At 39.8% G+C, this 24,642-nt stretch overlaps 2 protein-coding genes across 2 annotated transcripts in view; both read left to right on the forward strand.

Annotated features, from left to right (window-relative positions):
* The first annotated feature begins 4,190 nt into the window (after positions 1-4,190).
* Positions 4,191-10,586, forward strand: LOC131798747 (protein bark beetle-like). The gene is made up of 6 exons (XM_059116415.2): positions 4,191-4,229; positions 4,317-4,935; positions 5,867-6,345; positions 7,220-7,451; positions 7,860-10,495; positions 10,578-10,586. The coding sequence occupies exons 1-6, from the start codon at positions 4,191-4,193 to the stop codon at positions 10,584-10,586; spliced, it is 4,014 nt and encodes a 1,337-aa protein (XP_058972398.2).
* A 23-nt stretch (positions 10,587-10,609) lies between these two features.
* The window catches only part of LOC136284234 (uncharacterized), a 29,270-nt gene continuing 15,237 nt past the window's right edge, over positions 10,610-24,642 (forward strand). The window contains exons 1-14 of the mRNA XM_066174086.1: positions 10,610-10,730; positions 11,886-14,531; positions 15,149-15,283; positions 16,355-16,693; positions 17,245-18,102; positions 18,399-18,493; positions 18,777-18,914; positions 19,630-19,744; positions 20,583-20,761; positions 21,436-21,636; positions 22,190-22,291; positions 22,786-23,074; positions 23,440-23,637; positions 23,884-24,115. Coding sequence (XP_066030183.1) covers positions 10,610-10,730; positions 11,886-14,531; positions 15,149-15,283; positions 16,355-16,693; positions 17,245-18,102; positions 18,399-18,493; positions 18,777-18,914; positions 19,630-19,744; positions 20,583-20,761; positions 21,436-21,636; positions 22,190-22,291; positions 22,786-23,074; positions 23,440-23,637; positions 23,884-24,115 — 5,648 coding nt within the window. The remainder of the gene's footprint in view (positions 10,731-11,885; positions 14,532-15,148; positions 15,284-16,354; positions 16,694-17,244; positions 18,103-18,398; positions 18,494-18,776; positions 18,915-19,629; positions 19,745-20,582; positions 20,762-21,435; positions 21,637-22,189; positions 22,292-22,785; positions 23,075-23,439; positions 23,638-23,883; positions 24,116-24,642) is intronic.

A 24,642-nucleotide genomic window follows, 5' to 3' on the forward strand; every position in this document is an offset into this window, starting at 1 on the left:
AAACAATTGCTGCTCAATCACAAGAAAAGAGGTCACAGCTTTTGACTAACAAAGACACTACGTCCAATTTTGTAACATTCAATGTTCGTGGACTAACTCATTGTGTGATGCGAAGATGATCAGCGGAGAGAACAAATTGTCAAATAATATACTCTGTAGAAAAAGAAATCCAAAGAAATGGCAGAGACCTAAAAGTTTTATGATTGACACGTGTGTTTGAATATTGAGATCGAGTGAGTTTCTGAGATTAGAAAGACTTGTTAATCATATTTGGAGACATACAGGTCACCTCGTGTTTACGAGGAAACTGTTGAATTTGAGGTAGCATGCACTGGATCAACGTAACTTGTGATCTTTGCACTATCACGCTGAGGTTTTCAATTAAAAATATAAATGATATTCGATGGCTTGAAATATACTTTCCCCGTAGTTTGCCTTCGTAATTTGTAAACAAGCGAGACATAGCAAAGGCTACATTTCCGGGAATTGCTTTATAAGGTCACTTGCTTCTTAAGAACTACGGTTCCCTAGAGAAATTCTTCAAGCGCACAACGTTGATTTCGCCTTTCTTATATTGATCATCGTACATTTTAGTCGATCACCAAGGGAAAAGCGACGAACCAATAATTTCAAATTGAACTACCATTTGTTACTGCTGATATGCGGGTTTCTATACTCGCCCGAAAGTTAAACCAGCTTTGATCATCTACGACAGTTTTCGTTTGATTCCTTTTAAGGCATTTCCCACAATAGAACTGTATAGCGGATTTTCGAAGATGCAATTTCTCACTAGTAGAAGAAAAGGCGAAAGGTATCGAGAGAAATTGCAATTTTCAGTCGCAAAGCTCCCATGTAAAATATTACATAATTGTATGAATATCACGACATTCGTGGATTATCAAACGTGTGCTACTTCTGAGATGATATTAATTCGTTGTCATTTTTCGTCTGTGTTGTTTTGTATCAAGCTTCAGAGTTGACATATTTCTCCAATTACGGGAAAACAAGTCCCTTTTTTCGTCTGTAACCATTAGGAAAAATTGATGAAAGGCAGAGTGGTCTGACTTATACGGCGTGTGTTCAGAGCTTACTTGTGGACAATCTTTACCATTTACCAAGGGAGACGTTCATTTGTAGATGGAAATTATCCTGCTTTTATTCATTTTGGGTTTATGTTTTTATCTATTTAATGTAATTGGAATATATTGTAAGTCAGTTACAGTTCTTGACAAACGGAAAGTACATTGGAACGTATGTGGACAAATTGGTGCTTAGGATTCGTGGAATCTATCAACCAAATTTCCCAGAATCAGTGCCTAAGACGGAGTGAAAACTGGCTACAGTTGTCCTTGTTGAAGTCGCTTTTAATCACTTTTTTACTTGCGGCTGGTGGCTGCAATAAATTTCGTTCCGAATCTGATTTATGCATAAAAGACCAAAATTTTTGTCGATAACATGTTGACATACTTTAGCGCCATACTCGCTTATGCACGGGAATCTGTTTCTTCACCGAGCGCATAAGCATTTTTATCTTTGTTGTTTACAAGACTAATGACAGTAGCATAGTGCGTGTGCATGGACCTCTATGAATGAATTCGAACGTATGTGAAACCAAGCCACTTCCAAAGTTAAGCAGAAATAATGAGGTCAGCACCGAGATTTCCACTTTATTTCTTGATTTGTTGTTGCCCCCAGGAAATTAGTGATCGACTTCGATTGTTCCGAGAACAGACTAACGAAAAAGTATCCTTAGAGGGGTGGCAAATTGGAAAGACTAACTCTATACGGATTTCAGAGGGGCATAATTCTGCATTAATTTTTACAACTGATTCGAGTATTTATATCTGTCCTCGGCCCGCTTCGAAGCGGAAATTGGGGGCTGTCCTGGTGTACCAGTACACGGGGGAATTCCTACTGTTTTCACATCCATACATGGAGTTGTGACGCATTCGTTAATGTTTCGTTCCTTTGTGTACCGGTACACGAGGACACAACCGGAAATTGCAACGCAGTCTCCGTTCTTCGGTAAAGTTCTGTACATCACTAAACGATGCACAGTTCGAGATATTTCCAAAAATACTTTAATATTTCCTGAGTGAAATGGCCATTTCTAGATAGTTCGGAAAGGCGCAGACACTAAGCTACTTCTGATTTTCTCGCCGAACAATTGAGACAACAAAGGAAATTGAGACCGGTGCATTTTTAGCGGTTGCTCGTGTTTGTCTTATGTATTCACTGAGCCCTCAATTTACTAAACTGCTCCTGATTGTATTCGACTTGGTAAAGCCAATATGGATCTCTGTCGGGATTTCCTGTCTCATTATTACCTATTTTTGCCTCCATGGAAACTAATTATCAACGAAATAACGAAAAGTGTCAATGAGCTTTGAACATTGCGTGACAGAAGGGAGTAAGTGATGTTCGCATTCTTGTAACGGCCAGTCAGCTCTCAAAGATTCCTTACCAAAAAAAATTTGGTCGCCTAAGACTGCGTGTGGCTACTGATATGGCACAATTACCAAAGCATCGAACAGAAATACAGATTAATGACGCTAGAAGTTAGTTCTTAGTTCTTAGATCGAGTTTTAAATACAAGAAACAGGAGTAACGCGCTGCTGTGTGATAGCGCTGCTTGTCCCAGAATTACTCACAATGACCTCATTGTGTCACTTGGACAGCGTTGCACTTCAGTCAGTGTGAAGTTGGACGAGCTTAAGGTTGCGCCGGCGTCCCAACGTGAAACATTTATACAGAGGTAATCATTGAGCAGTGATGATATCTGTTTCTTGTGAGCTAGTTGCTAGTCGAACTGCGTCACAACTCCATGTATGGATATGAAAACAATAGGAATTCCCTCGTGTACCGGTACACCAGGACAGCCCCGAAAACCCTGTGGGTTTGAGGTCGCGTGACGTCAGTTATTTGATACGCTAGCTGAACGCTTACATTTTTTGTAATTTGCAGCGATCGATCTCGGCAAGACGCGAGAGATCTCGAGAAATGTTTCATAAATTCCGCAAATCGTATCATTTCATCCCCAAAATCCGCTTGATGACGGAAAGATAAATAATTTCACTTACCCTCTCCACGCCAGGGCTGGTTTGTACCGTCTTTCGACCAACACATTATGCACTGGAGTGGGGAGGGTCGGGTGAAATCTGAGCTCAGTTAGTGATTAATTTGAAATTTAATAAGGTTAATCGAAGGGATTGTGACGAACCTCTTCGGTCACATCATCTGTTGACGGCAGATGATGAGCGAATGTCGGAAATCGGGCACGCTTTTGAGGTGGTTAGAGGCGGGAAATTGCACTGATTTTTGGTTTGGCTCTTACACGTTTATCGACTTTTAACGTACCCGAAGCTGGGAGGTGAGCGACATTTGGAAGCGAAAGAATTTCGGCGAAGTTCTGGAGACTTTCGGCCCTGACGGTCCTAGAAGTTGCGCGCCTTGTGTTTTTCCTTTGCAAAGTGGGGAATTAACCGTCCCAAAATCCCGCAAAGTCACTCGAGACAACACAGAAAATAATTTACCTGAACGAACCGTTTCTCAATTGTTTAGCGAGGTACAGATGTAAAGCTAATTCTGATTTACCGCTAGAAATTCTGGGGTATGACTGCTCGTGGGGTACTCAGAATTTTTCATTGTTCCACACTTTTAACCAAATGAATAATGTATCTCGTACCGAGCTAAATGATTTAGAAACTTTCTTGGGCTACCTTTTCTTTAGTGAATGATCTCCAGTCACGCAATTAATGTTTAAGGCGTCATATCATTTTTTCTTAATGCGGAATATGACATCAAGTTCAGGTTCAACTCGGAGTATTTAAGGAAACTTAGTTTATACCTTAGACAAAACAGAGCACTCGCAAAAAAACCTCTGGTCCCGATCGCAGGAACTAGTTTCTCTAACTTTAATTTTTCGTCCCAAATCTTTCGCGACTCTGCCACCAATGCACAATTTCCCTGTAGATAGGGATGTGTCGCTTGACTCCCATCAATTTGAGAGCGCCAACTACCTAGCTTGGACATATAGTCGCCTTCTCTCTAATTCTTAAAGGTGTCGAATTCATCGGACGTACAAATGCAGGGTAAAAGGAGGGTAGATTACCCCCCCCCCGCTCCCCCTTCCCTGCACTCCCCTACCGTAATTTGGCGAAGCTAGCAACGTAAAAGTTGAGATACGAATTATGCTACGCTACGAAGGGTCTGTGACAGCATTTAAAAAGGTGAACATTTGGGAAATAAATGTTTATTTCGTCTTGAGATGAACTTTTATGTCTATTGATTCCAGTTCATTCTTTCCGTAAAAATAGACCAGAGTAGACACGATGTTTCTAAAATACTGCATTCTATTGGCCATCTTTCTCGGATATAGACTTTGTGAGAGCGAGATAAATATTTCACTACAGTTGAATGGCACTGTCATTGGTAACCAGACCCTTGCGCGTGCAGATGGGCCATACTTGGTCACCAGTGACCTTGTGGTCCCAGAAAATGCCACTCTAACTATAGAACCTGGTGCAATTGTGAATTTTGTTCCATCTGTGGGGATTCGTGTTCGTGGATCATTTCACGCAAAAGGGACACCTTCGCAAAGAATAACTTTCCGAGCGGTTCCCTGTGGAGAAACAAGTTTTTGCAATAAAACAGACGGGGCTTTATTCTACAGTCACGGGATAAGACTTATAGATGGATCGTCCTACAACAACGGGCGCCTTCAGCTGCAGTATAATGGAAGGTGGGGGACTGTCTGCAACGACTGGGGATCTTGGGATCTCACAGACACGCACGTGGCCTGCAGACATCTTGGATTCCTTAGGGGAAAGCGGTATTACTATGATCCCGGCAGCGGCCCCGTGATGATGAAGACAGTTGGCTGTAAAGGAACTGAAAAGAGTCTATGGGATTGTTCTTACACGCTATCTTCCTGTGGTAAGTTCATTTTAGTCCTAAACAATGCTTTTGCTGTTTGCCGAATGTGCCTCTCCATGGAAAAATTCTCTTTCTGGCCGCAAAGCAAGTGATTACCGACAAAACTATATAACAATATGCCCTCACATCTGGTCGGGTAAAGTCTATTTAATTCATGAACTAAGAGAAGCTTTCGCTCGTGTTTGAAAGCAAGATGGCCCCTACGGGCAGCAAAAAAAGTGTAACTGAAATACTTTTCTCACTAGTAATCAAGTACAGGTGACAAATGCTCGGCTTTTCAACGTCTTAGTCACCTTTCTGTGGAACCGGGTACCGGAGACAACCTTTCCTTCGAGAAAACATCATTATTCATATTCTCCATTCTGTTCTCTGTACAAAGTGCTCTAAGGTGCTGACAGGGAGAATTAGTCTAACAGTCAGGAGTTTCTTCAGTTGGTTATCATTTCGTTTATTCTTGTGATATTAATGTGTGATTCAGTGGTGATGTTGTGAGGAAAAATTAGATGTTAGTCACTTCGTTAGGCATTTGAATGCTTGGTGTACGCTCTGTTTTAACTTTCTTTTGATCTTCGTGGACACCAGGCTGCGTTAAATTTGGATTTCTTGTGATAATATGAAATTTTTGCACTATGAAGCTGAACACTTCGTATGGCTATCAGGTGGGTGACCTTAGTCTCCATATGAACATAAAATTATCCTGAATGGCCAACTCACCCACCCGACTTGAAACCCTAATACAATTTTATTAATGTTTAGAGAAACAGAGCATAGATCAAGAGAGGAAGAGGTTGTGTCGAGGTCCCCAGAAATCATTTCAGTGAGGACTTTCGTCAGTAAAAGCGTCAAACTACAAAATCGGCTTCTTTTAAGCCACTAACCACATTTCTATTTTAAACCCTTTTATTTTCCATCGCAACAACATCTATCTCAGGTCACAGCCGGGACGTTGGCATTGAATGTGACACTCTCTTGCCATATTTGGCCGAGATTTTTTACTGGAAAGGTATTTACTTCGAGCCGACGAATTCCTCTGAGATGAAAAGAAGCTCTTCTCTTGAGCACGTGGACATTGAGAATGCTCTCGAGGCGGTAAATGCCGTGAAAAGCGCTCCAGATTTACTAAATGTTAGAATCAACGATTGCGCCTCCGGCTTAAATATAAAAGAACTTGCCAAACCCTTGGCCGTAGTCGATTCTTCTATCCTCGGGCCTATGCTGGCTGGTGTGAACATCGAGAGCTCCTGTGGTTATGTTTTCATTGAAAATGTCACAGTCCAGAATACACGATTTGGAGGAGGCCTTATCTATAAGCGCCTGGCAGTGAATCTATGTTCTGTCATTCCAGAGAAAGCTTCTTTTCCTTTGCTCCTAAATGCCGCTGGAAATCATCTTCCGGTTGATTGTAGTAAGGTAGGATCGAGTGTTTTAGTTAAAATGTCTGAGTGATTTGGTAAAAAGAACTACGGAGTACGCTTTGAATTCAAAACCAATCTAATGTGAACTTTAGAATATCTATAAATATCCAACACCTTTTCGAAAACAGTTTTTTTTAGTCAACTTCAAGGTTCAAGTTTCTTGAACTTTAGTTAAAATGTACAGGTTTTTGTCACATTTGGTACATATTTCATTCAAGATTTTACAAGGTAGAACGACAAGCTTCCAATAGTGAGGGATTTAATTTTTCTATCAAACCAGGCGAATCCTTTGAGGAAAACAACGCGGTCTCCATGAGCTGAAAGTTCTGGATCCTTGGCGATCCTTGGAGAATCGAAGGAAAAAAATATTTTGATGATTATCGAAATAATTTGAATTAGAAAGGACACTTCTTCCCTGTTATAGGTAGTGGTTTTTATTCGAAGGGAAGATTTTTCATGAAGATCACAATGCAAAAAGACAACCCCTGGTTAAGGGGAGTTTCATTCCTCCCCATATGCAGACACTAGTTTTCAGACATCTAAAACTAATAGCCAACGACGGAATCAATAAGTTTCCTCGAAGGCTACAGGAAGAAAACACCTACATCAATGCCTCTTTTTCCATTTTCATCTGTCAATTGAAGTCGATTCGCACCTCTCGAATGTTATTTTTTAGGATATTTTTCCTCAAAAGGAAAGTATTCGTGAAAGACATCTAAATTATCAAAATGTTGAGCCAGGTTTCAGGCTCTATAGGACTAACCGCAACTTTTAACGTAGAGAAATACTTATCTGTATGTTGCTTCCTTTTTTTATCAAAACTCTTCCAGTGAAAGAAATGAATTAAAAGAAACATTTGCATTCTTAAGATTTTCAGAGCTTCACCAGGAAGAAAGATCTCTGTGTATTTGAGAATAATTAATGGAAGTGGATTTGAACTAAATATTACCGATGCAAGCACAGCTATCAAAACCAGACTGCACAGAATCACAAGGGACTACAATGGAAAGACATTTAAGACTGGTTCTACTTCTATATTGGAACTTTCCTTCTACTCTAAAGGCAGTTCCAACTTGGAAATGGTCGTTATGGAAGATCAAGGTAGCTCTATTTCTAGTTATGTCTTTAAATGAGACGAATTGGTCTATCTTCTGTTCACTTGAGCAGTTCATCACTCATTCAAAAGGGTAGTTGTGTAACCTCTCCATCAGTAACCTCGTCAATTTTTTCCTTTGATTGACTAGACCGTCAGTCAGTCGACCGGTCGGTCTGTCGGTCGCTCATTCGGTCGTTTGCTTGTTCTTTCGGTGGGTGGTTCGTTCGGTCAGTCAGTCGGTCGCTGAGTCAGTTAGTCAATAGGTAAGCTAATTACTCAATAAAGAATCGACCAAAATAATTAATTAACTATCCAATACGAAGACGAAATGACTGCCCACAATTAGTCTATAAATTTGTTTGGATGATGTATGCTCTTCGTAACATTAATCCATTGGCCTTTGATCATTTTAGGCGAGACTTCATCACTTGTGATAACTAACAGTACCTTTTCTAACAATTCTAAGTCCGGTATTACCGTTGACAACTTGATTGGTAATTCTCGAATCTCCCAGACAACGGTGATAGGGAACAACTACAATGGACTCTACATAACCAAGACAACAGGTACTTTAGAATTTAACGACGTCAATTCCTCGAAAAACCGAGCGTCAGGAATCGTAGTCGATGCTGGAACTCTTTCATTCCGAATGTCTGACAGCCTTGTTGAAGAAAATGGTGGTCAAGGATTGCACATCTTAAACCAGGTCAACTCCACAATCAAGATTTACAACTCGCAATTTGTTCGTAACAGTAACGGTGAAGGAGTTTATTTACAAACATTTCGCTACTGCTATGTTCGACTAGTGGAAGTACTGTCTCTTGGAAATTCGCAAAATGGGGCTCTGTTTACGAGATTATCCGATACCAGATTAAATTTCAGCTCTTGTAAATTTGACGGAAACTCGAATAAAGGAGTTTACGCTGACTACTTTTTAAGAGGAGGACTTCACTTAGAGAAGATTTCTACCTCAAACAATTACAGATCTGGTTATGCTTTCGAATTTGGGGATACCAACATAAACATAGAGTCTTCGTCTTCTTTTGGTAACGGCAGGGATGGTTTTTACGTAGAAAATCAAGGAGGAGAAGTTGTCTTAAAGGATTTTGTTGCTGGTGGCAACAAACGAAACGGATTGTGGTTTCCAGATACCGAATCAGCTCGTCTTCGATCAGTTCATCTTCTAAGCTGTAATGTTTCAGGGAACATTCAATACGGTGTGCTCTTTTATCTCACGTATAGATTTGATCAACGCCCGGAGAACTATATCATTAAGGTTTCAAACTCCACAATTTTCAATAATTCTCTTGGTGGTTGTAAGATCTATCCTTCTAATTGCGGTTGGGGAAACGATGGGTGGCAGAGAAGCGTTCGACTTTTATTCACTGGTAATAAAGTAAAGAGAAACAAAAAAAATGGTTTGGATATCTATGGCCCTGAATGGTACGTGTTATCTGCTGTCTTGGCTAATAACATATATTACGAGAACAGTGGACTTGCTCTGACAGTGAGACATGGGCGAAGGTGTTCCTATGAGAATTCCTCACCCTTCAATCTGCAAGTTTCATCCAACATCTTTTTGAAGAATAAAGGGGAGAACATATTTTTCGTTGATTGCGGAACGTTACCCACAAAATGCCGTGTAACCATCAGAAACAACACGTTTTTTGACAATCAAAGAATCCGCCTGTTTTCCAGCAATTACCTTCGAATTAAAACGCAGGCAGTTTTAGCTGTAAACGGAGGCAACGTTACCATTAAGTTTAATTCGTTTATCAATCCTTTGTTCTCTCACGAATTAGCAACTCTGCTTAAAGACCGCGAACACGTTCTTCTTGCGGAAGAAAACTGGTGGGGAACAAGAGATGAATGTAAAATAAAAGACCGAGTGTTTGACTTTGAAGATCGAGTGGAACTTGCACAGATCCAATATTATCCATTTTTGGATTCCTACAATTCTACCAGCTCTAAATTACACGATGGTGTCAGACCTTTCTGTTTTCTTCGAGGTAATAAGTTAGGAGGAACATTAAATCAAGTATTAAATATTACAAACCAAACTGATGCCTACAGAGTTATCAGTGATGTTACAATATTGCCTGACGGCGTTTTGGTTATGGAAGGAAACATCACTTTAGAATTTCCATTGAAGAGCGTTTTCCTAGTACAAGGAAAGGTTATCATAAAAGGCACTAAAAAAGAACGGGTAAAGTTCCTTCCAAGAGGACCATTGCAACAGGACATTAGACTCGACGGAGGTCCTGCTCCGTGGGAAGGGGTAGTTGAAATATGGATCAACGGCAGGTGGATGCCAGTTTGTATGCGTACCTATGGATACGAGCACGACATAGTATGCAGACAATTGGGATATGAACCGGTGGACTATTATTACCATGACCCAAGTGGAAAAGAGAAAGAATTTCTACATAATGTCATATGCAACACAGATCAAGGAGACAGCATAACCATTTGCAACAAAAACAACTGGAATGTATTATCATCCTGCACAAAAAATGTTTTGTATGTCGGCTGCAAAATTCCTTACTGGGCTGGCGTTCATCTTGCTGTGACTTCAAAGGAAAGCGTCTTCAGCGATGTCGAGGTGCGCTATGCAGGTTTTCCATATAGAGACGACCTGACTATCCCCGGAATCGCCTTCAGAGTGGATCTCCCACGTCACGTGATCAGCGGTGTCTTTGTGAGTAATTCTGCTGCCATTGGTTTCCAGATTATGTATCCAGACCCCCTAAAAGATTCAAATACAATCGAGAATTCAACAATAGCTAAAACTGAGTCGGATGGAGTACGTTTGGAGTCTCCATTTATCGAGTTTGTAAGTACAAATGTCGTAAACACAAAAGGCTACGGATTTTCGTATCGTTACAACTGGAATGCTCTCAACACACACGTGATAAAAATGGCAGATGCAACTGTGAAGAAGTTTGTGGACATATGCACTGAAAGTGAAACATTTATCAGTGACTCTAGTGTGGTGTATTATCTAGTTGTGACATTATGGAGCAGAGCAGCTTGCAGGGCCATAATTACCGTTCCACCAGAATATACGATAGGATTGCAGCTAATATATCACAATGTATATGACACAGTTTTCCACGTGTACAATGGAACAGACAAGGTAAAGGGCACTCTCTGGGATATCCATATGTTAGATTGGTACAGCCGTCCTGCTTGGATGTCTGGCAATAGCTCAATCCTACTAGAGAAAGGGTATGGATATCCATATAAAGACGACACGGTGCATTTCCTACTGTTTCTCACCAAAAGTAAGTTCAGCTATTACTTTAATCATATCGGGTTAAGCAGTGATCTCCGTCGGTAGACTGCAATTTTTGCAATTGCAAAAATAAGCTGCAGGGTTCGACAGGCTTTGAACCGTGCCTCTGCCTATTTGGACGCTGTTTGCAAAAAATCTCCAAAGCCACACCGTTGGGGTAAGGCAAATTTTACAGTTCTTCTTCCCCGTGGAAGAATTTTACCACAATTTTTAGTTTAATCAAAACTATCACAAAATTGTTGTCACCAGTCCAATTTGAGCACTAATAGGACGGTGTACGCGTCATGCTTGTAATTAGACAGTGCGATCTGTGCAAGTAGACAGATCGCGCCATGTGGGCGCGCTGTTGTCTCACATTTCGCTGAGTTAACTTTTGGTTTTTTTTTTTTATGAAAAGGGATAACCGATGTCTAGTTTCTTGCTCAAATTTTGTCGTAGTTTTGATTGATGGCAACAAGACTTCGTGTTGTCTGATTCCGTCAGTAATCATACTTGTGATTAACAATTCAGACTCCCCCTTCGTGGTCATCCGATTTTGTTAATCACTCGTATGATTACAGACCGAATTGGATTCCACTTAGTCCTATTACCTCTATAAACAGAAATTTAAGGAAATAAACTGTTTCATTATGAAATTGATCATATCGGTGGTAACATTTCAAGAAAAAGTAGTTGAATATGGATCCTTTGGTGATTTCCACGATGTCAACAAAAAGACACAAGTCATCAATGAGGATGATCACCAGTTTGTTGTTTCAAGAACATGTTTCTTAAAATTTGATCATGATCTGAATGATCGAGTTTCATTGTGTATTAATATATTTTGTAATTAAGGCTGTCAAATGCACCTCTTTACTGGTAGGCATCGAGCACTCGTAGGTGGGCAAGAGTTGCACTGCAAGGATCGGAATCCTTTTTTGTGATCAAAGGGCCTAAAGTTTATTTAATAACCACTTTCATCATCTGATTATGTTATTAAAACAATGAAAATTTTTTAATATTCATTAAAAAGTCAGTTATTGATCACAATCCATGGAAATTTCCTCTAATTCTTTTTTTTCACAGACATGCTTTATGTCAGAAAAAAGTTTTGCAAGGCTCAGAGTAGTATTCATAAACAATTATTTTTGTTTTCAACTAACAGGTGGTGGAAAGACGAATATCAGATCACCAAACCTTGTAATATCCAAAAGCAATTTCAGCCACAACAGTGAAGGTGGAATTTTGTTGGGTGGAGATAACGCAGGAATAGTTGAAATCGAAAACACGGACGTACGAGACTCACCCGAGAATGGCTTGTCGACAGCATTTTCCCACGTTAACAGCTTGAAGCTGCTGAATTGCCAATTCGTTAGAAACAAGATCGGAATCAAGCTCTCTTCATTTTCAGGTAACGTGAATATCGAGAACACCAAGGCTTCTAACTCGACCGAAAATGGACTTTATGTGGACACGAACGGTGAAAAAACAATCCATATTGAAAATGGTGGTGTTTTCCATAGCAATGGATATGGCCTGTTTCTGGATGGTAAATATACCAAAGTGAAACTTACTGCAACCAGGATATTTTTTGGATGGAATAAGGCATCTTCTGTTTATTCGCGTAGTTATTATGGTTGCAATTTGCCTTGTTCATCCCATACTTCCTTTACAAACTGTACATTTTATGTCAACCGAGGCCCTGTAATAGACATTAACGAGTCTCCACACTCTAATCCATGGCAATTTAACGGTAACCTTTTCCTGAATAACACTCAAGGTCCTGTTATTTTGACTACGCGTTATACGAATAGATACTACACTCCTGAATTATTTGTGAGAAACAATAGTTTCTTGTTCAACTTTTGCCAAGATAAAAGCGTCATAGACATTATAGGAGGCACAAAAGTTTTGATTGTAGAAGGAAACATCTTCAAACAAAACTACGGGAGATCCGTTTATATAGGAAAAACCTCTCCTTCAGGCGCAACTATAAGAAGTAACGTTTTCACAAACAACAGCTGCCTGAATTGTGGAGTCATTGAGATTCAGAGGATAGGTAAGGACATCGCAATTGTTGACAACATTCTTAAATCGAATAAAGGACAATTTATGGTTCTTCTCCAGTGCGAATACGTTGTAGGAGTGAACACTGGCATTAAGAATGTAACGTTTTTGAATAATTCACTCCTGAACAACGTGGCTGTATCATCAAGTTCCCCAACCTGTCAGTTAAAAGTCTCTGGATTTGCGGAATGGAGACCATTTTTCATCAGTTTCAACAGATTTGGCAGCCAAGACTTCTCAAAAGAACTTTGTGTAAGCACCCAAGATTCCTCGCACAGCAGCACAATGCAGGCTTCATTAAACGTCTGGGGTTATGATGACGAGGAAAAAGTCAAGGAAAGAATCTTTGATGGTGAAGACAACTACGAAAAAACATTTGTTGTTTTTCGTCCTTACATCAGTAATGCAGGAAACATAATAAAGGGTTCGCAAGAAAATACTACCTTTAACGCGCTATCGAAAAGCTTTCTGGGAGGAAGGATATTATCCAACGTTCTTCTAAGAAAAGAGAAAAGTCCTTACACAGTTGTGTCCGATGTCACTATTCTGCCTGAAGCTTCACTTTCAATTGATCCTGGTGTTGAGGTGCAATTTATGCCAGGGGTTGGCATGTTGGTTCTTGGTTCACTATTTGTGGGCGGAAATGTACATCAACCTGTCAAATTTTCTCTTTCAAAAGTTACAAAAGATGACGATTTTCTCAAAATTCGATTAGCCGGAGGTAAGTTCCCTTGGGAAGGACGTGTACAGATACTACACAATTGGAATTGGACCTCACTGTGTTTCAATGAGACGCAAGGCAATAAAACTAATGACGTAAAACTGATATGTGAACACCTGGGCTATCAAGCACCATTGTCCGTCAATCATTCCCATCACGAATCGTCCGGCCCTTGGGATGCTTGTGCCGCTCTTCAGTGTAAAGGAAGTGAGTTAGATTTAGCAGAATGCTCTATATCTTTCCAAAGCCTTAGCTGCAACACGTCGTGTCATCTCGTGTTGAACTGTGGCGAAGGAAGGCCTTGGGGAAATATAAGATTTCTTCGCGAAGCTTGGAACACTTCAAACCTATCAACATCAAGTTTAAAACACCTAAGAATTGAGCACTGTGGCGAGAAACATGGCCAAAACGTTGCTGCCATTGAAATGATTCAGTACGTTCCAGAAGTAAATCATGTAACTGTTCTTAACTGCACATCAGGTGGTATCAAGGTTTTGTTCCCAGAAAAAGAGGTGATTATAATGAACAGTTCCTTCGTTAATACCGGAGGAAATGGAACTGATTTTATCAGTACGAAAAACAATGTTACACTTAAAAACGTCAAATCGATAAAAAACGAGTTTGGACTGAGTTTTCATGAAGCCTACGGTGATTGGTTCAATACTATTTCATATGGGAAAGTTAATCTGTGCTCCCCGCAAAAAGTGGTGAATGTCACGGATCACGATGTATTCGTTTACTTTAGGGCACCATTCGTGTCTTTCTCAGATCTAGGGGTATCCTGCCAAATAAAAGTTCAAACAGAGGCAAGTGCTGGTTTTGCTATTCAGCTACTACTCCTAAAAAATGTAAGATCTTTTCGGATAGAACTGCCTAATAGACGTGAAATCTTCAGGACTTATGGTAGCAGCCTAGGTCTACTCTTAAAAAGAAACTTGATCAGGTGGGATTCTTTTACAGTCCACTTTGAGGGACGGTACAGTAGCGAAATGCTTTTGCAAGTTCAACGTGTTGATATCAAAGGTTAGTGGCTGTAAAATTTTCATTTTTATTATTATTATTATTATTATCATTATTATCATAACCATTATCAATATTATTATCACTCTCGTTATCATTACTATCGTTCTCTTTATCGTTATCGTCAGTGTTCGCTATCGTTAACGTCAGCATTTTAGTTATCATAATCATTATCAATTATTGTCGTCATCATTGTCATGGTCAACACTTTTTCTTTCTTTGCCTGTACATAAAGCACAGGCCGCACATGGAGAGTTTGAAAAGAAGCGGTGGGAGTCCAACTTTGAATCAGGAAACATTGATCTTTTTTACTATTTTTTCAATCTGGAGCCAAAACAAGCTAAAAAAATTTAAAGACAAAGCAATTTTAGATACTTCAAGTTGAGAAAAATTCGTGATTCTGTATTTGCAAGAACTTTGGTGTCGCACAAGTGATATGAAAAACCCAAATGTCTGAAGAGGATTGGGGCTTAGACTACCGGACCCCCATTCTGGATTTGCTACCGTAACGTCTGTGCTTTGTTTAACAACTGTTCGGTAACACCTAAGTGTATTATGTGAATGGGCAGAATGTGCCAATACGATGGGATCTGATAACAAATCTGCCTAATTTTCCTCAGATATTCCATGCTCATTTGACCGGGGATTTTGTGACTGGAGACGCTATCCCAAATCACATTTTGAAGGAGTTGCCTTGAGGAAGAAATGGTATGTTGGAAACAGTCGCTATGAACACACCTATTCAGGAGGCAATGGTGAGTTTAATAAGTAATAGAAGATTGAACTTTAAAGATTATAGAGAGGACATTCGGCTGCGTTAATCTCCTAAGTTTACATCTATCTTGTGATCGGATATGAGCTGGCATAGGTTACAGCTCGAATGTTCTACGAAGTAGGAAGTTGGGTGGAGGAGCCGAGAACTCCTTCCGTCGACAAAACGTTTTCCTCCCGGCCGCTTTTATGGATATCGTTCTCTCGGTCGAAAACCTAGAAATAGATTTTAGGACTGTGGGTGACTCAGTGAAACGTTCTACCTTATCGAGTAAATTGGAAGTTCTTGAGAACAACTGTACGTAAAGTTCAAAAGATCGTTAAAGGACATCAGAACAGCAGCCCAAGTAAAATTGGGACTCTGAGTTTTTCCAGATCAGCACCCGCTGGAGCAACAAAGTCAGGGGTGTGTACATTCAGCTGAGTTGGAGGCAATCGACCAAACAACTAAACGATTGAATGACAAAGAGAGAAGGCTGGAATTGTGCCAGTGTCGGAAAGCGTTGATCGTCTGAGAACATTTTTGCTTCAGGAATTCAAAATACTCCGCCAGGACCTTTCTCATCGAGGTCGTGTTTGTTGATATCTTGATCTCTGAGCCCTACATGTCAACTTCTAGTACTCTCAAAGGATTGGCTGAGAGGAGCAATCTTGAAACTATGTCAATGCCAGTGTTGTCGATCAAAAAGAGGATTTCGTTTTAACTATGACCCGGGACTTGAACTTTCGAAAATCTTGTTGATACTGTCTCATCTAGAAGGGGAATATTCCTATGCAATCTCAGCTGAAGTGGTAATGAGCGCTTACACTGTAACAGAAGCACGGGATTTTTCGGCTCTCCCCATGTTTTTCTGTAGACAATTTAAAGTTTTGAAACTAACCTTTAAGGTGTCATATATTTCACCCTCTCAAATTCTATCAGATATTTGGTAACGAGTCGCATCCCCTGTCTTTAAGAGTATCACTGCTTAAATTACCATTGTTAAAACAGCAACAAATGCGAGTATCTGTCAAAGACGTAATCAAATGTCATATTTGATTTATATCTTACGCAGGGGGATTACTATATCTTTGGCGACACTCGTTTTCTGGTTACGGTGCCTTTACCAGCCCATTAATTTCCAGCGACAACAATTACTGTTACTTAGTGTTCTACTACAAGCGGGATGACCCTTACTCCAAGTCATCAACAGCGCTGTCCATTTTTCTGATAGAAGACATTAGTAACAATTCGACCTTGCTCTTGTCCATTAGCGATTACGTGACAGACTGGAAAAAGATAGTGATTGAGCTACCCTATACTGACGCCAGTTACTCGATTGTGATATTGGGATATGAAGAGTCCTACAACATAATTAAAATCGATGACCTGGCCTTCGTCAGTTGTGACCCATGTAAGTTGTGATATATTTCAAATTGACATATACATTACAGGAGAACTGCACATTAGCTAATGAAATCCTTAGTGTTTCACAAAAAACATGCTAATCAAATTACACCGTAACAGCTAAATAATTGCCTCCTTAAGTTTTAGGGAATTTTTTAATTGGTGAACGTCGATAAGCATGGCGCTGTGCGCGAGGTTTTAAAAAGCATCCCAGCTTTTGACAAAAATGGTTCTTTGGTCAGCCAGGTATTCAGTTAGGGTCGTATATGCTTGGTGTTGAAGAAACTGGGGGATACTTTTCTTCCCTCAGGTGAGGAATTGTTTTCCATAAGTGATGTTTACGTTATGTGGTAAACGTCTAAGTAAAAGAAGGTGATTCATTAATGTCTCCCCCATAATTTTAGTCGACATTTCCAATCCGTATACAGACTAATGTATTAAGGCTTGAAGAAGATAAATGTAGCCGGGAAATTAAATACTGAAATTAAGATAACCTCCCTTGAAGCTTGTTTGCCTCGAGCTGTACACAAAAAAAGGTAAATTTCATTTTCTTAACAGCTGCCACTACTGTACACCAAGTAACCGGAAGTGTTTTTAGTGGTAACGAGAAACAAGGTATACATTACACGACGACTCAAAGTGAAAGCCGACATATTTTCAGAGTAGAACGTTGTCAGGTAACGAACAATGGTCTGAATCCTGTCCTAAGTGGAAGCATACCAGGAGCGATTCACCTCAATGCTTCCAACCAAGTGATTGAAATAGTCAATAACTACATTGCTGGAAATAACAATGGAGGTATTTATTTCGAAGTACTCAATGAAGTGTCCACGACAAGACCACCGGTCAGCCATATCCATGCAAACACCATAGAGTACAACAAAGGAGGCATATTACGCGTTGAAGGAGTTTCTGGGCCCTATATGAATGTTAACGTGAGCAATAACTATTTTTCTCGAAACTTTGCACGAGATTTGGATGGCAAAGCAAATAGCGTCTGTGTCATAATAAAGTTATGGGCGATTGTTCAAGGAAATTTTTTTTATAGCAACGTCGGTCATTACGTTTTGCTGTATGATAATTCTCAAACAAGTACTGTTGGTCTTCGATTTGTAAATAATACATTGTACAAGAACGGTGCAAGGGGGCTCGATGTTAACTACGGAGCGACTATTCTGTGCAATGGAACAGCAGAAATTCATGGAAACGTTTTTCAGAATCCTAACAACCGCTATCAATTCAGTACCACAATGAGAGGGAGTTCAATCACAGTAAACGCCACTTTTAATTGGTGGGGAGAGAATGTACCAAATCTGATTTCTTCTCTGATCATGGATAAGACAACGGATTATCGACTGTCCATAACAGTTGTGTTCCAGCCGTTCGTCAAGCTACCACCTCAAAGAGCTATATCAGGTAAATATGTTTTGGACTTTCCAGGTCCAAGTCTATCTTTTATGTTGTTTAGATGTCTCACTCTTCCAGCTTAGAATGAACCTCTTTTGTGTCAAAATACTGCTCAGCTACTTCAAACATCAATTCCCTCTCAAAATGTTTAAAACTGTCAACTCTTTCCTCAATTAAATCGAAATAAACCGTATTTTGCTAAGTGTTTTTTGTTTTTTTTTCATCACTTTATCATAATTTAGAATACAAAACAGCTTATCAATTTTCAGCTCATCAGTTTTTTATCTCATCAATTGTCTTCTTAGTTTCTTGCCCGCCTGAATGGATTAAAGTCGATGAGATGTGTTACATGTACAAAGGAGGCTCCTTCACTTTCACTGATGCCGAGAAATATTGTGGGGTAAGCGCGGTTGATACTGACACTCTATTTTAGTCTCTCCTTTTCTCTTTCTCCATTTGTCCGATGGAGCTGAGACTAGATGAAATGAATTTTGAGGTGAAATGAATGCACTAGGTGGCGAGGCAAATCAGCTCGAGGGCGACGTGACGCTGGGCGATGTAGGGGGGTTTCATTTGCTTCCTCTCCTAGTCCCTCGGTTTCGCTTTCCTCGAACTGTATTTTGTTTCCTTATTAGAAAAGTGCCATATGCTCGCTTAGGGTGTTATTATACGTTCATTTGCAGAGTTATGGTGGAAATCTCGTCACCATGCTTTCAAACGAAGACAAACGACTCATAAAGCATCTTCGACAGAAAGAATCCTTGGTTCATTCAGGCGTGTTGCCTTCCCTGTGGACCATAAGCAGGCGCTTTTTAAGAGAGGTTAGAAAACATCAAGCTCGATATTTAGTTTCTGTTCCACAGGTATTTTTCAAGTAATTTGATTGCCCAATAATATCATGGGCACCAAATAACGTTCATAGCCTCGAATCAACCCGTGTCGACTCTTGTTTACGCGATGAATATTGTTTACAGATGACCAAAGAACATTATCCTCATGAAATGGGTTAAAAAACCCGCACAAAGCCTTAAACATGCATTGTTGTCGGTGCGAGGTCTTTGTATAAACACTTTTTAAACAAGAATTGTAATACTTTTAAACTGTTTTACCCTAAACGCAAATGAAACATTCTGTGGTTTTGCTTTAGTGCGAAAGTATCTTCCTGTTCAAAACGTGAAACTTAATCGCCATTTTGGCACCTTCGAAAAGGTTGGGATGGCTCTTAGTAATTTTTCATGCAACAAAATATTTTTTACGCTGAAATTTTCTTAAAAATAGTGGGGTAGTTTTTCACCAACGATAGAGAGACAAAATAACCTAATTCCTCAACTGTTAAGACTCACTTAAGGCACAATGATGAGACCTTCCACCATTTTTGTGTATCCATCTATTTGTCTCATTTACTCCTTTTCTTTGCCTTTATTCTTTTTTTCTTGATTTTTTTCACGACAAAAAATTAAATAGTAATTATAATGTAAAAGAAAGAATAGCAGTGAACATTCGAGACATTTATCTTACCATTTTTCTTTACTGCAGTCCCATATTGGATATGATCAGGAAAATAAAGTATGTCCTGTTGTGGCTGCTACCGGAAATATTTCACAGGTTCATTGTGATGAATTTCTGCCATTTGTCTGCGTGCGAAGGCCAGGTAAATCACATTCAATATCATAATAGTCCATTTTATAGTAGTGTGCTTGGTCACCAAGCCTTCGAACAGGAATGAGGTTAAGGGTGACCTTGTTATGACACAAACCTTGCTGCTTTTCAAATGCAAATTACTTTGTTATCAGGCTAACTAGATACTGGTCTCTATCACAACAAGATCACATTCAGCCTGACTCGAAATCAAAGGCTTGGCAACTAAGTACACAACTGTAAAATGGCCTATTGATAAATGAATTCTATAGTTGTATTACATGATCATGCTAGATGAATATCCAGACGAAATCATTTAACCTCATCACCCGACAAAAAGAAATAGTAAACTTGTCGAAACGCAGCAATCCCCAATTGATAGCTTGATTGTTCATCTGCATGTACTAGTGACTCTAAATTGAAAGACAAAACCATTAAACTTTCATCATCATAGCAGAGATGAGTAACAATGATATAATCATCATTACCACTGAGGCGCACTCTGTCGATAATTTTGCCTGCTATGACGCGCTATATCATCATTGCCATTGTTACTATCATAATAAGATAAGCGCTTCTGTGCATAGCACCACGTCCCACAGAAGCATGTTTGATATGCAGAGTCTATAACGTGTATTTCCTCTCGTAGAATAAATAAAAGGATATCAATTCACGTTAAATATTTCTACAAGTACTGAATCACAGTAAAAACCAAGGGGAAGGGAGGGTTTCCATTCAGGCCCCTCTCGTGTCCTGTCCCTCGGCGGGGGTGACACCATGTCTCAGGAATATGCTTACTACTTATGAAGGAAGCAGGTACCAACTAGATAAACTTCCTTTTGGTTTCTTAGTTATCCACTGCCCGAACAGCTGTTTCCATAATGGGGACTGCATAGGTGCCACGTGTTTCTGTTACCCCGGATGGACTGGAGAAGACTGTTCCAAGTTTCACTGCCACGACTTGCATAACTGTTCTGGTAAAGGTGACTGCATGGGTCCCAATGCCTGCAGATGTTACCCCGGATATTTAGTAAGTGGCATTTCTTTTCAATTCCATAATAGCTCATAACTTTGTTGACTGTAGCAAATTTGATACCTGGCTAACAGGGCCACTTTTAAAAAACTGGAATCAGCCTTGGCTAGATAGAAACTAGATTTGTGCTGCTGGTTCTGTGTGTGAGTGATTTAGTGCGCTCTCAGTAAGTGATCAAGAGTGTTAAAATTTATCTCTTAGAAATCAGATCTCAAGCGTCTTTATGGTTTATGTAATGTTAATCTCCACCATCTAAAACTCATATGAAAACTTATCTTAAAGCGCTTTTCGATGTTCTGCGGAAAATCTTTTCCAGTCTTACACAATTTGACAGATCGCCAATAGATGGAAGAAGGAGAAGTGAGATCGTGCTATAACCTCGCATTAGTCTGCAAGATCTAGGAAGCCAGCATATTTGGTTGAGCTTCCAGCACATTTGAACAGAATTTTGGAAACGCTAGGTTAACTTTTTGAAATGTAGTCGCCACTAAGGACTCTAAAATGTCTTTAGCATTCTAATCTGATCAAAAGGACACCAGTCACTGCGCTTTCATGAATTTTCAACCATTGTGTTCGAGACCCATCGGTTCTGTCTCTGATCGCATGAGAACAGTAGTAATTATCTTTTCCAACACAACCTAATGCAGGAAAGTTTATGGATGTTTCTTCAGGGTCTTGGCTGCACTTACTCCTTCTGTGGAAAGTACGAAAGTTGTGCTGATTGCGTGACAGACCCATTTTGTGGATGGTGCGACAGTTCACGCTCCTGCCTCGGAGGTTTTGCCGCGGGGCCTCCAGGAATAAGTTGTCCCGCTTGGTTTTACTACCACTGTTATACAGTAGGAGACGGACGTTGTTCACGAGATATAATGGTAGGTGAAGAGGAGAAAAATAGTTCATGGTGCGAACACATCAACGCTATGCTGCAATCAGTTCGATATAAGTAATCAATGCAAGAGAGACGGGAAGGGGCGGCACTAGCGAGTGTTGCTTATCAGTTGGTTAGATATGTATTTTCGGATTATCTTTTGCTTGTTTGTTTCCTTTTTGTTTTATGCTTCGCTGTTTTTATTCTTTATTATAACTATCTTAAATCCAGCGGCCCCTGACCATGAGAGCACTCTCCGCTTCAAACACAAAGCAAACAAGCTGTAGTTTTACCTGATTGCATACCGGTTTATGCTTATAACTCTCAGTGTTTTGTTTGGTTTTCCTATCAGTTTCCCGATATACATTTGTGCTGCTACGCATCGAAGGACACCGTGAAATTGAGTTGCCCAAGAAAACCGAACAAAACATATGCACTGCCAATGCACCATAGTCTCTGGGCACGATGATCGGTAGAATAGCTCAAAATACTGCGCTACTCAATGTTCCATGCTTATCGTCTAACGAAAAGTGTTTTCACATATTTTTCTTAAACAGAGGGTGAATTGTAGAGGTAGGCATTGCAACTTCAAAGATGGAGGAGCGACCATTGAATCTTGTCAAAAATGCAGCGATCTCGAAGGATGTCACAAAATCACAGTAAGATTTTTATCTTTACTTTCTGTTCCTCATCGTTGGTTATTAACAGTGACAGTTTAAGATAGTCTTCAAGGGCAAAAACTGAGTTGAAAGTAATGGTACATATATCTAGGTGCAAACAGCAACTAACAGTAAGTTTTAGTAAACTGCTTTGATAGAACCAGTTAATCTCACTTGCAGTATCATAACCAGTAAGTAGGAAAATTAAGTATGAAACACTTCGTTTTGAATGAAAACAGAATATTTGACCTATGGGAGTATATCTGGTTAGAAATCTCTTCAGCTCTACCTCACTCTAATTGCCAACTGCACCGTGCCGTCTACGCCTCCCTTCCCCCCCTCTTTTGTTTAAAAAAAAAAAAAAAAGGGAATCGCAGAAGGAAGAAAAGCCGGCAGGGCAAGCGGCAAAAAACCGTTCCCCCCTCTTACCTCAAGGTTTGGATCCGCCATTGTGAAGGTGGTATTAATCTGTCATCTATTAAACCTCATAACAGGACGACAACCAGTGCAGGTCGTGGAATGAGACTAAGTGTCCAGGCGGGAAAATTAAAGTGAATTATACAGATCCCCAGAGAAGAAATAATGTGGAGTTTGCTAAAAACGTGAAGTTTGTGGAGCCTAACGAGACTCTCGTTTACGCATGTCCAGTAATTTTGCCAAATCAGGAGAAGGTGTCGCTAGTTTTAGTTGCACCAAAAGTCCTAAAATTTCAAAAGGGTGATATACTTTGTAGTCCTCAGGCAGGAGGTATTATGCATAAGATTGTCAAAGAAATCAGCGATGGTGAGTGTAATGGCTATAAATTTCTGTCACAACCTTTACATAGTCCTCGACCATATCGATCAGTTGAATACTTGAGAGTTTGTGGTTTTAAAAAAGCTCTGCGTTAGTAATTCTTTTAAGGGGCATGGGCTGTAAATGGCTGACATTGGCTTGCTACCAAGTGTCGCTGGAAAAGTTTTCCCGATTTTTTTCCAAGAACTGTACTCCATGAAAATATCAAATATAAGATAAGCCATCTGGTTACCGTTGTGAATTGTTTGAGATCTTACTGGACTACAACTTGATTTAAGTACAATTAATAGCGAAGGCATCTCTAAAACATACCTAATTGTGTTCAATGTTCAAATTTATTATTGTCTCGAAAGGTCCTTTTCAATTGATGTTGAGCGCCCCAGCAGGGTTAGAAGAGGTTATCAAGTATGCGGACTTTAAAGACGAAGTAACTGCGGTGCAAGTAGACGACGACTCGACGTTTGAGGATGAGCCCAATGAAGATGACCTGCGGGACGTTATTACAGGCAACATTACGTTCGATGAGGGTCGGGTAATTGCGCTTTCAAATGGTAGGTTAACATTTTTGTATCAACCAGCTTAATACTTCGTAAATGACTGAAGATCATTTAGTTATATCTACGATTCAACGCGTTGTATAACTCCTAATAAGTGCATGAAAGACACACAAGGGAGCAAACAAGCACAGATACGATAAACAGACATACAAACTATCAGAACCTGCAAGATATTTCTGGTTCGAAAAGTCATACTCAACTAAAAAAAATTCAAACAGATTTCTTAATCATCATTTTTAGAGATATACAAGTGCCTTGGTCACACATACGACACTGGAAAAATCATTGTCCACTCGTTTTACTTGGTAATAGAAAAGAACAATACCATCCCAAAGAAAGGTGACATAGTTGTGTCCAATACTAGTGATGGTTTTATCGAGACTGTTGTCAAAGTTCATAGAACGAACAACACCCATTACTTGGAAACGAAATTTCAGAGATGTGAGGCAAACTCTCATTGGAAAGGCACAAGGTATTTATGTTAATGACGACGCCTTGTTTTAATATTAGGCGGTGAGACGATGACATATCTGCACCAGTATGATTGGGGTAGGAGAGATTTGACAGGGAAAAATTATCACCTTCTTTCCCCAAACGCAACGATTTCCCGTAAACTGCACCTAGAAAGTTGTTGACTAATGACCGTGTTGGCATTGTTGTTTAAGACTGACATTTTTGCTTTGATGAAAAATTCACGCATCTATACTTATTAAGTCAACATGTATTTTATCAACTGTTCATAGACTTTTTAGATATATGAATGACTTATTGGGGTTGGCAAGCCTTGGCATGATTACTGGTGACTCAGTAATTTACTTATCGGACAACAAATAGATAAATATCTTGAGCAACAAAAGTCCCAAATGATTGACCGAAGGAATTCCAGCTGGCTATTAAGAAGCATGAGCGAAAAGCCGAACTCGTTCGAAACCACTTCTGCCCACCACATTTTATTTACAAAAGTATTGTCGATAGAACTAAAATCTATCTACAATTATT

Source organism: Pocillopora verrucosa, chromosome 11, assembly GCF_036669915.1.
Source record: "Pocillopora verrucosa isolate sample1 chromosome 11, ASM3666991v2, whole genome shotgun sequence".
Lineage (NCBI taxonomy): Eukaryota > Metazoa > Cnidaria > Anthozoa > Scleractinia > Pocilloporidae > Pocillopora > Pocillopora verrucosa.